General features: G+C 32.4%; 1 protein-coding gene across 2 annotated transcripts in view; it reads right to left on the bottom strand.

Annotated features, from left to right (window-relative positions):
- Positions 1-12,654, bottom strand: part of LOC146533881 (uncharacterized) — a 65,339-nt gene that overhangs the window by 26,901 nt on the left and 25,784 nt on the right. Inside the window, exon 2 of one of the 2 annotated variants that reach the window (XM_085194606.1) lies at positions 3,579-3,940. In XM_085194606.1, coding sequence (XP_085050732.1) covers positions 3,579-3,888 — 310 coding nt within the window. In that variant the 5' untranslated portion in view covers positions 3,889-3,940. The remainder of the gene's footprint in view (positions 1-3,578; positions 3,941-12,654) is intronic. The other variant, XM_085194608.1, reaches the window with a different exon arrangement.

Genomic DNA, 12,654 nt, shown 5'->3' with positions numbered 1-12,654 from the left:
ATGACTACGTACGTGGGGACGATAAAAGCGAAAGCTCGTTTTCACCTGCCGCCATAATTAAAGGAGCTTAATTGTTCTTCGTTTTTGAGTGCTTAGAATGTGATACTCGGATATGTTTGTGTTATGGACTTGTCATGTTAAATATATAATATGTTTTTATTGGGGTCGTTAAAATAAAGTGGTTGGTACATAAATGGTTCTTTTTATTTGCATTTTGTTCTGCATGGAAAAAGAGAAGTATTTTAGTGGCAAAACCCAATATCACATTTTGCCAAGCCAGGGAAATGAAAATCGAAGTGTGAAATGAATCGTGGGAATTGGACCACCTAAATTTTTTCTTACATAGGTGTATAAACTTCATTCATTTTTTTTGTATAGTATTTAAGAATTATCTATTAACAAGTTTACTACTTGTTCATTGTTCTTTCTGTCTTAAAGTCACGTCAAAATACTATTTTACGTGAAAGAAAATACAGAATTGAAACAGTCCCAGTACATATTCCTTGAAATAAACGTTCAATGAACCTGGGCTTCCGTGTAGACGGCACCAATTAGAACTTCGTCTTAAATATTAAATTCCCAACCTAATATTGCAATCGGGGTTAGTTTTGACAGAGGGCTTTCTATAATTTACTATGGCTGTTCCAATTCAATATTTTCTTTCACATAACAGAGTATATATATAACATGGTAGACAATTTATCTCAGAATCTACTCTTACGTACAACGTTAATTATATAAATTACATAGGAGATATATTAAGAAAAAAACATTCAAACTCTATCTATAAAGCAGGTTATTTAAAATACCAGTTAATATAAATAATGTAGTAGATAACTGTTATCAAAGGTCGAAAGATAATGAAGTGAGGCCATCACGTCTACCATCTTCCCAAACGACGTTGTTCCCCCGAGAACAGTGGGAACGGAATAATCTAGTTCTTTCAATCCCCTTTGTGAGGCCATCTGCGCAGTCTTTTGTGTAAGACAATTATCGCGCTGGACGTTTCTTGCGTAGAAACGTATTTAAAGGCTGCAAAGCTTTACAAGTCAGTGTTTTTTGTAGAGTTCGTTAAATTAAAAGGAGTAGATTAATTATTATATTTTTTTTGTTTCACGCTGTATCCCGCATATAGCAGGTTAGACAGACGAAATATTGTATTACCTAGTATTTACAGTACTAGTAGTTAACAGTAGTTGTACATTCTGTTTTAATTACTTACTGCATTTTCTGCCGAATTCTTAGGGCATTGCGTGTAAGTGGCGGAACTTAACGCCACGCTTCTCAAGATTACGTAAAAATTACGTAATCTATCTCAAGATTACGTAAAGGTATAAAGTTGAAATTAATATCAAATGTCCAGGTCTACAGTCCCTTAGGGTACAGAACAAAATTACATGCTTTATCAAATTAAACTTTAAAAATTGTGTTTTACTGTCATGAGGTTGGTATATAAGTCGCATATATATTTTTTTAACTCCAATTTGATTCAAATAGTAACAAATTTACCTTTAGGAGACTAGGCCATAATTAAAATAAAAGTTATTTGTACATCACATGAAAGTTAGAGAAAAGGCATATATAACTCATATTGTTTGACTATTGGAAGAAGCCAGACACCTACTTGAAGGTTAACTTTTCACTTTTAACGTATCTGTAGAGTGAACAGATCTTAAAACAGCATAACGGTATCAATCGAAAAACAACGACAAGATATTTTTTTACAATATGAAAAACAATACAATACAATATCCGATATAAAATTTTAGTTTTAACACTTTGGTTATAACAAAAATTGGAAAACCGCCCAAAATGATAATGAACGAAACAAAAAATATACGAGTATGTATATATTCACTTAGGAAGTATCGACTATTCAACGAATACTGCTGAATGCCAAAAAACAATTATAACTTTTCTATATAGAGATCCGCAAACGTTAAATCTAATATGTTTTGGCAGAGATATTGTAAGAAGTTATGAATATTACATAAAAGCCACCGCAGCGAGTCTATCCTACTGACAATGCTGGATATAAGTTTAAGCAATAATAGGCACTATTACATTTATTTGTTTACTTGGGTTCACATTTTGCCCGGAAGTATAGCTTAAGTAAAGAAATAAGATTTTTAAATTTTATTAAATTGTATTATATTACTTTTAATTAATAATGAGATACGTTTTTGCATTTAGTTCTGCCCAATATTATTTAAAATTAGCTTAACTTTAAAAAGAAATGGATTATTAAAAAATAACAAACATTGTTTTCTATTTTAAAATATTTCAGAGAAAATATCTCCCTTTTGTCGCCTTAATAAATCTTACTCTTGTCCCTAAATCATACTCAAAATGACAAAAAATTACAAAGTCATATTTCGGTGTCAAAAAAAATCAAAATCTTTCTAGATTTGTTTTTAATCTCTAACCTATATATAATAAGTCAATACATATATACTAAACTAGCGGCCCGCTCGCAGTTACACCCACATGAACTATGTTATTATTAATTTCTGTCTCCATGACTACGTCCTAGTGACGTCTATGCAAAATTTGACACTCCTAGCGTTTGTAGTAACGAATGACAATTATTCTCCTATTGTGTAATATAATCTCTTTTTTACCGTACAATCTCCTTTGTGTGTTTTCCATACAACGTGACATTGGCGAAGTGAATAGTGCTCAACTGGCACGCTCGAAGCGCCATAAATAAAGAACCGAACCGAACGAATGACAAAGGCAAATGTCATTAGTAACGAAGTCTCATACAAACCTTCAACCCCAAAAACAACCCCTTAAAGTCAAAGTCAAAGTCAAAATATCTTTATTCCATAAAAATGCTTAACATTCACTTGGACATGTCATAAAAGATAAAAAAATGCAAAACAAAATAACCAAAAAAAAATGTGCAATTTTGACTTCAAAAAAGCCCGTTCAAATGGTTGAGCTCATGAGAAGATACAGGCAAAGAAACTCATGGCCGCTCTTTTTTTTTAATGCCAACATTTGTTATAAATCACAATTAACAATTTTAACTTAGAAATAGAGCAACTCATTTCCAAACATCTTTATCGCGAACATAATCTTTAACAGAGTAATAAGCTTTTTGGCAGAGCCTGTGCTTTACCACTTTTTTAAATTTGTTCAGTGATAAATTAACCACGTCGTTTGGAAGTTTGTTATAAAAGTGTATACTTTGACCTACGAATGAGTGAGACACTTTATGGAGCCTAGAGAAGGGCACAGCAAGCTTATTTCTATTTCTTAAATTATATTGATGGAGGTCACTGTTTTTATTAAATTTATTAATATTCTTATGCACATATACTAAGTCGTCGTAAATATATTGGGAGTGTAGTGTGAGGATGTTAAAGATGAATGGTGAAGTCGAATATTACAAATTCCCGTCTTAGCGAGCACCTACGTCCTATAAGTAACTCCTATGCAAAATTTCAGATTCCTAGCACTTGTAGTTTCTGAGATTTCGTGATGAGTCAGTGACCTTTCGATTTTAATATACTAAATACTTTACGATATTACGATTTTAATATACTAAATATTTATATATACTAAATACTTACGTGTACAAGATTTCGGTTCGTCGCTCTTATCACCACAGTCGTCCTCTCCGTTGCAATACTTATCCAAGGATATGCACTGTCCCGTATCACAGAGCAGTTCACTCAACCTACAAGGAATGTTTACATTCCTAGGGAGCTTTGTTTTCACTGACACCATACTTATATCTGAGTCCACGTTTTCTTCATTAAAATCCTCGCTCAAGTCCTGAGGGCTGCACAGTTTTAACGAGAGTAACACTATTATAAATAATATAGTTCTATTATTTGATATATCATGGAAAATTTTGAAAAAACTCATTTTTAATAACATGGCCACACTTTTGTCACAACATTATTATTCTTCATCCAGTTTCACAGTCTACCTGGAACAAGATATTTTTTATTATTAATACAAATAAAGAGTTAATCCTTATAACAGAAAACTAAAGACTTAAATTTATTTTGAAAGCTATTGAAAGCTATAAATTTGAAATTGGCATATTGTAAATAATTTCAACAAAATGAATAGAATGGTGATATGAAATAACCATTATTATTTAATTTCATCCAATAGGAATTGAACCCACGTCCTGTCACTTTTACAGGCACGCGTTTGTGCCCCTGCTTCACAACTAACCTCTAGTACATTTATCATCATGATAACTAAATTATTCCTATTATACCATACAAGTATATAAATACATTTACAAAAGCAGAGAGAGCCAAATGGACGTACATAACAAATTACAAATATAAGGGGACGTCAGTGACCCGGCTCACGAAAACAATTAACCATAGTTAATCCCCATTAATCGCAGGCCCAACTGAAGCGTAGTAAAGCTGGCTCGTTTAAAATTAACTTTTCCATTAAGCCTGTTGCTCTACCAATGGGCTGTATCGCCATAGCTTATGGAGGCTATGCATGTCTGATAGAGTATTGTAGTTGAAGGATGATCCATTCCGTTTGTTTAACTTATTGTAATATTTTAAATGTACGAGTATGTTGATATTAGAGAAAGAAGAGAGACACAAATAAAATAGAATATGCTTATGCCAATAAAATATTATTCTTATTTGTGATATATAGGCTACATATCATGGTTGTAATGCTACGAATGGACTACGACAGAAATTTCGATTTTGTAAGTGTACGGAAATTATGCCTGGAACAGGTCTCACTCAAACTAATGATATATGTGTGAAATATCAAAGATTATCGAAATTTTTCCAACTTAAACGTAGGTCTGGGGGCCCTGAGATCTTGGGCTATAAACACTTGGACACAACATGTTCACGCAGCGGTTGATGCAACAACATTCTTTATGATATCACTATATTTTTTGCAACTAGAAACATTCGTGTTAATTTACAGGCACAAGATGTATAAGGTGAAATGCTACTTGTGAGAGTGAGAATTCACATTTAAAATTAAATTGTAGAGTTGATCTACAAAAAAATTAATTAAATAATAAAATGTTATTATTTAATTTCTACTATGTGAAGACTTCATTAAGATGAATGAAGAATTATTTTGTAAATTGAATATGAGTTACGTTAAAAGTGTAAAATAGAGAAATATTAAAATATTAATAAAGCGTTTTGAAATTGTTTTTTTTTATTTTCTATTATCATTCAAGTTGTTTAAATTTTAATCTAGTTTCAAATAATCCAATATTTGTTTGTCAATTTTTGTTCTTTCAACATTAAATTGCTCTTAAATTAAATTTTGAGTTATTCACGAAGAAGCTTTAAATTTTCTAGAATAGATGAAAATTACTTCGGCTCATTGAGTCGAATAAATATTTCTACGTAAATGATCTCGCCCTTGAGGCAACATAACGGCAAGGACCTAATTAAAATTTAAAGGCTAGCATAGGTAAAGGAGCTATTCTATACATCTGCATTTACAGAACTTGTACTTTTATTTTTATATATTTTTTTATTTTTTATAAAATTTAATAATTTATTATGTACCAATCGAGAATTATATATAAAACAATACAATTGTATTATAAATATGTATACTATATATAGTTATTTTGCCTTTTCTTAAAATTTATATAAATTTACTTAAAACTTAAAATGTATATTCACTTACTTAGCTTACAATATTTAGCTTTCTTAGCTGCACTCGAGCTTTTTGTCACATAAAAGCAGCAGAATATAAAAAATACATTATTTTCTTCATGCTGTTTAAATGAGACATCATATCAGAACTCAGAGCACAATGTCGAACCGTAAGATTTCACGATTTTCTATATTGGACTCAACAACACGACCAGTATTATGAGAAATCTTAAGCATTACTATAAACCAAATATAAGTAGTGAATGCGTACACTAAATTTCTTTATCTATATAATCAACTAACAGGTGTGCAATATTATTTATGGTCTCCACATGCTGGTAAGGGCTGAATGGATTGCCCCACTTACTGAGGGTCGAGTGCCTATATCAGCCAATCTAGATGTTTATGTTAGGTTGGCGTTGGAAGGTCAGATTTATGTATACTGTGGCATGTTTTTAGTGGAAGCAAAATAATTATGTAACAGCGTAGCGTATACATTTCGACGTAGTGGCTGAATTGGCTGGAGCACTAAGATTTTTAAGAGGTGCCGGTTTGAGTTTTGCTTTAATTTTTTTATCTTGTTAAGTTTTTTATACGTTTCTAAATATTTTGCTTGTTATAGTTTTTGTTCATTATTGTTTTCATGTACACTTTAGAGCCTCAAACGGCTTAGGAGTAAAATATTATATTGTAACAACAATCTTGCTTACTTTAATCTTTATTTTAAAATCTTGCATAGGCGAAGCGTTCAACATCTTTCTGATGATCACTACAAACCATTTATTAAATAAAATACATAAACAACATAATATTAGCAATTTTAAATATAATTTATCCTATATACGGATAGTAAGTAAGTAATTATACTCACTCGAGAGTACGAGTAGTAGAAATAAAAAATAGGATATTCCTCTTACGCTCGATTTTATAAAACTTTTAGTGTTTGTTTCAGTACTTAGTTCTACAAGAAACCTTACTTCCTCATTTTAAATATTTGATTCACCTAGAACTTTGTTGAATTCTAGGAACATATTGTTTTTTTAGTCAGGATTAGAATTTACTGAATCAATGGCGCTTACTCAGTAGTGTAGATCATAGAATGCTTTTTACTTTTCATATGATTTAAAAACAAGAAAAGAAAGGAACTAGTTAAGACTATCAGTTCCCTCTTTTCTACCTAATTTTCAAAACATTGCGAATTCACTTTCGGTTCAATATTCCAAGCATCGTTTATTGTGAGAGCGGAGGATTTAAAATAAATTTTAATATAATAATTCCCCCGAGTTAGGATTGGGAACCCACATCCTTCGCGTTTACAGTCAAACGCTGTTCTGACTGCACCCTACGCCCTGACAATTTATAAATGAACATTATAATGAAATATGCAATAAACATTTGATAGGCAAGAATTTATGACAAGCCATTAATGTAAATTGCTGCTAAGCTAAGTCTGACGTAAAATAAATATTTAAGTGGACAAATCTCGCGCCGAGACCAGACGCTTTAGGAGGACGGTGTTAGCATATAATATTAATAAAGGGGACGATGTGGACAATTTTGCTGCAACGTTTCGGAAGTCCCCGCAACTGTGACACGGCATGCAAATAAGCGTAAAAGCGAATTTGTGTTTCCAAATGCAAAGTGCTTGCAAAGGGTTTAAATTTGCAATTCTATCATAAAAGCGATGCAGATAATACGTTGGAATGGCAGATCGTGGATAGTTTGATGCTCGCATTCTGATTAGCTGGTCCGATGAGGTTCAGTTCAGTTCAGTGAGGTGTTAAAGGTTTTAGTAGACAGAGTGATGAGTTATTTATGTATTTTATATCCATTTTAAAAGTCAAATCAGCTTCACACTGTATCTCGCGCATAGTATGCAGAGGGAATTTAGTGTTAAGGCACTCCGTTCCCCACTTTCCACCGATTTCTAAAGGTGTTGAGTGGCGGAGCTCATCAGGCCTTTGGGGATCGAACCCACAACAAGTTGCGTTTACAGTCGTACTTTGTGCTCCTGCGCCACGACTGGCCTCAATCCATTTTAAGCATACAAAACAATGATAATAATTAGGTAATTAATGATATTGATTTTTGTCGGTCATATAGTAAATACTATAGCCACATATCTCGACAAATTACACGCAAGTAAATAAAGTAGATGTACATTTATATATTATTCTATAGCCAGCATGAATATATGGAATCCATTAATCTATCGGGGACATCGATGTACGTAATAAAAATAACAGTTTGAATAATACTGCTTGTATTTTTATATTAAAAATGCCTAAAATTTTTGCTGCATTTGGTTTAAAATATAATGATAAATAACAATATCTCTTTTGATATTTACGAGTACGTGTAGAGATTATGAAATGATAAACAGAGTGATGTATCCCTTGTCACTGTGTATTCTATTATAATTATTATTTTTTATTTTTTCACGCTGTATCCCGCACATAGTAGGGAGCACACAGAGGGAACCTGGGAACCTAGCGTTGAGACATTCTGTTCCCATTCAGATATTTCCTTTCCCCTCTTTCCGCTGAATCCGTCATTGCCTTAAAGCTCAAGCAGCTGCTCGTTACAGAGCAAGGAAATGAAAATATTTTTTTTTCTCAAGTGGGAATCGAACCCACAACCTGTCGCGTTTATGATCGCACATTGGCTTAATAAAAATATTTGCATCTGTATAGAATCAGCGTAAAAGTAAATTGAAATAAATTTTGACACGAGATGGTATTGGATTCGATTCTCACTGGGATAAATACCTACGATGAAGCATATTATAAATGACAAAGTAGATCTTAAGGTGACATCTGGCTACCTAGGTGCGGATATACGAGTATACGAGGAAGAGAAGAGAAGGAGAAGGTTCCCGCAGCCTTTCAATTTCGGTGAATTGCAAGTTAAGACAGACATTCGGACAGACAGACAAAAAGAGATGCGATAAGGGTTCCGTTTCTTTTTAATTAAAGATAAGGGTTCCGTTTCTTTTTAATTAAAGATCCGGGACCCTAAAAAGTCAACATTAACATCTATTTGTAATACGCCAATACATAAATCAATAATATTTAATTATAATATACCATTAAAGTTTTTTTTTGTGGTTTTGTCATATTATTATACATTCCATACAGTATAACGGTGCTTCAGTTAATTAAAATGATGAATGTAGTTGCATCTGTATTACATTTTACATTCCTGTCAATGGAGTTAACTGGTTGCGAGAATGATAAGTAATTCATTTGGTCTTTGTGCTTTTAATTGATTGGGTGGATGTTATTCAGATTTTAAGCTACTTGCTGTTAAGTATAGAAAATACATATATGTTTGTTATATATCTGTATCTTTGTCATATATGTTTGTTATATATCTGTTTACAATTGTTGTGAATTGAAATTTCATTCAAAGTTTTTATTTTCTATTTTGTATTGTTAATTTTATTATTTGTGTTAAGTTATGAGTATGTTCATAGTGTTTGTAGTCTGTTTAGGTAGTGGTAATGGGATGTCGAGATATTTATGTTTAATACGTATTTAGTACGTAAGTAGAGTACAGAGTGAGTTATCACTAAATCTAGGTAACTACCTACAATAAAATGCGACAGATTCATGTATTTGAGAAGAATTTATTTAGTATTCCAATGCATTATGCAATTGCGGGTATCGGGCCCATTGGTGAGGAGCTCTGGTCATTCCTGGGTATTGCAAACAAAGTGATGTTTTTTAAATATTTATTATAATGAAGTTTTGTTTTTGAAGCTAGTTGTGGTGGAGGGTCACCAAGTGTGAATGTGAATGCGACTGGTTGTAGTTTCGATCTCCACTTCAGAAAATTAAATATTTATTTGAAATTATATTTTAATATCTTCGCTCTTGCGTCGGCAAATCGTGGCGTTTAGTTCCGCCATACGCAATGCCTCCAGAATCCAGCGGTAAATGGGGAACAGAGGGTCTTAACTCTCTCTCCCTCTGCCTATCCTATTACATGTGGGATACAGCGAGAAATATATATAAATATGAATTTACGTGCCATTAAATCAAAATAGTCATAACATTTAAAAAAATATAACTTCAACGTTCCTCGTAAAATATGTTTTTGCACATTAAAATAAACGCGATATAAAATCCTCAAATTCTTCATTTGGACGGAAAAATGGACACCAGTACAATTTATTACGCTACGTAATCGTAAAATATACCACTATAAAATACTTTTTACTACGTACGGAAAAACTCACATTAATTGTGGACTTTAAGCCAATGTTTAACATAAAGGAAGTAAAAACAAGGCAAACACTCTGTGACATTAATGAAAATTTTATTCGAGCTGCATTCAAACTGGTGCTATACAATTTATTTGCTAATTAAGCATATTTTTACGCACTTTTATTTTGTGAGAGACAAAGAAATTATATTAGATTATATCACTGTTTTCTTTCTCTATTTTTATTTTTTTGTGACATGAAGTTCTTAATTTCTATGATAAATACTATACGAGTTAATTAGTTGCAATATTTTCATTTTTAATTTGTAACAACATCAAAAAACAGTTAGGCCGAAATTAGAGAACGTCGACTAAATCGAATCGTCGAATTAGAGGACATCGACTGGCGATAGCGACGGTTGTGGGATCGATTCCCACACGGATTAGAGAAATATTTAGTATTTTATTATCCCTCGCAAAGTGCAGCGTTCAATTCCGCCACTCAACACGCGATGTACCGAGAATTCGAGGGAAATTAAAAACACACTCATGTTCCCAGGAAACCTCTGCCTAACCTGTTATGTGAGGTATACAGCAGGAAGCTAAAAAAAAGTATGTTCACCCTTTTCCCCTTATAACAGTGTAGACACATATAAATGATAACTGAATTCGATACATTTATCGACTTTGGTACATTGAATAATGAATATCGGAACTTAACGCCACTTTTTGCTTCATTACATAAAACTTATAGGCTTTGAAACCGTTCACAACCTTAGTTAAGCCATCTATACTAAAAAAACGCACATCAATTTATTTCCTGTCAAAGAGACCGTTTTTTTAAATGGATAATTTGTATGGCAGTGATAAATTAATGATTAAATAAACGTTGATAATGATCTACGCGAAACTGTCCGCACCGACCGACAATGATGACGTAAAAAATTAATGTGATCCCAGGAAAAAATAAAGTCGCCATTCCATTTCTATTTTTCATGTCGGAAGCAAGACAAATTGGCTTTATATTAAGATTCGACTCTGTTAGTGGTGTTGATTTTCTTATTCTCATTTGTTATCTACGGTATTTTAATTTAGATGTCTTTTTTCTTCAGGGTAGGCAGGTACCTAGAAACCTAAGGCCCAGACATTTCGTTCCCATTTATGGCTCTTCTGTTTCCAATTTTCCTCAGAATTCTAGAGGCATTGCATGTTGAATGGCGGAATTCAACCCTCGACACCAGAGCGAACAAATATAAATATAAATATAACAATTAAAAGTATATTTGAAGCTAAACTATCTAATATATATACGTACACAATGAAATATAAATTCTAGAAATAAATCCTGACATTTTCTGAAATAAATGTACTGTAATATTATGCCACAGTATATTATATTCAGTATGATTAATACATTATTCAAGTATAACAACTAAATATAATGGAAATGTAGAGTATTGTAGTAAATTATTTCTAGCTTCACTGTTACAGAACAAAGGAAACAACATACTAGTTTAAAATTATGAAAAACAATATACTCTAGGCGCACTACACTCGGTCGTAATATCCCTAGCTGCATTCCATGTGCGATGAAATTGCAGGCGTTGTTTCGTATTATAATAATACTTTGCAATATGAAATAAAAATCTTATTCTACACCAGTAATGCTTGTAGTCCTATTTGCGGGTTAGAAAAATATATTTCACGGACGTTGGTTTTCGTATTAAAATGTAAATTAAAGTTATAGAACGGGAAAATGACATTATTCTTGTTTTTTTTTAATATATTTTGCCTAGGTATTTTATGTTATACATACCTATTTAGTATGAATAATTTAGATAGAAATATATTTGACTTATTAACATAAATATTTGCTGAAATTTGTATTTCAAACCAAAATACACATAAATACATCTATTTATGTGTATTTTGCATAGTGACAAATTCAAAATCTAAATATTATAATTTCACGATCCCCATTCGGCGGAGTTAATTTTTATTTATTAATATTTTAATCAACACGTAATGCATCGAAAAATTCAGCGGAAAATGGAGAAAGGAGTGTCTTAGCACATGTTTCCTCTGCCTACTCTGCTATAGGCGGGATATAGAGTGCAGATGATTTCTTTTGGTGTGGACATGACATTTATGGGTATGAAGATAAATATTTTTAAAGAATTCGAGGCCCATCGCAATTAAAAATCATAGGATTTTAACCATATCACCAACTTCCATAATCTGAATCCTAGTGTCTGGTCGCTGTAGATGTTGCTATCTGGGTGACATAATTAATTATATCCTCTTCCAGTCTCACTGCAGTGGAACCGACCCTGTTTATTAATGCTCCACATTATTCAGAAGCACCCGCAGATGAAACTTGGTGCCCGAACATAAAACATTCTTGAATTATATTCATTTCGCTCGTTAAAAGATAGTTGAGTGGAAAACTTGACTTCCATGATAGTTGCGTTTCTCTTAAGGCTCTTGAAGCTTGAATTTCATAATAGATAGCAACCGAGCCAAAGTTTGCGGCAGTTTTGGAGACAACGCAAATAAAACTAATGAGATATTAAACCTGAGTAAATGACGAATGCTTGTTTATCTTTTTTTTTTACTTTTCAGATGTTTTGCAAGTCTGTTATTTTTTTTATACAATAATGTTTTACAAAACATAAACGTGATGGTTTGGAGCACTTGGAGGAATTATATATTTAATGTTTTCATTTTCTCGCTCTGGTAACCGGCGCGGCGTTGAATTACGCCACTCACCATGCAATGCTTCGAGAATTCAGCGAAAGGTTCTCTAGGTTCCCAGAGTCTCTCT

This window comes from Heliconius melpomene, chromosome 12, assembly GCF_056956725.1.
Source record: "Heliconius melpomene rosina isolate 202511_hmr_F chromosome 12, ASM5695672v1, whole genome shotgun sequence".
Taxonomy (NCBI): domain Eukaryota; kingdom Metazoa; phylum Arthropoda; class Insecta; order Lepidoptera; family Nymphalidae; genus Heliconius; species Heliconius melpomene.
This window is presented reverse-complemented; position numbering and strand designations above follow the sequence as displayed.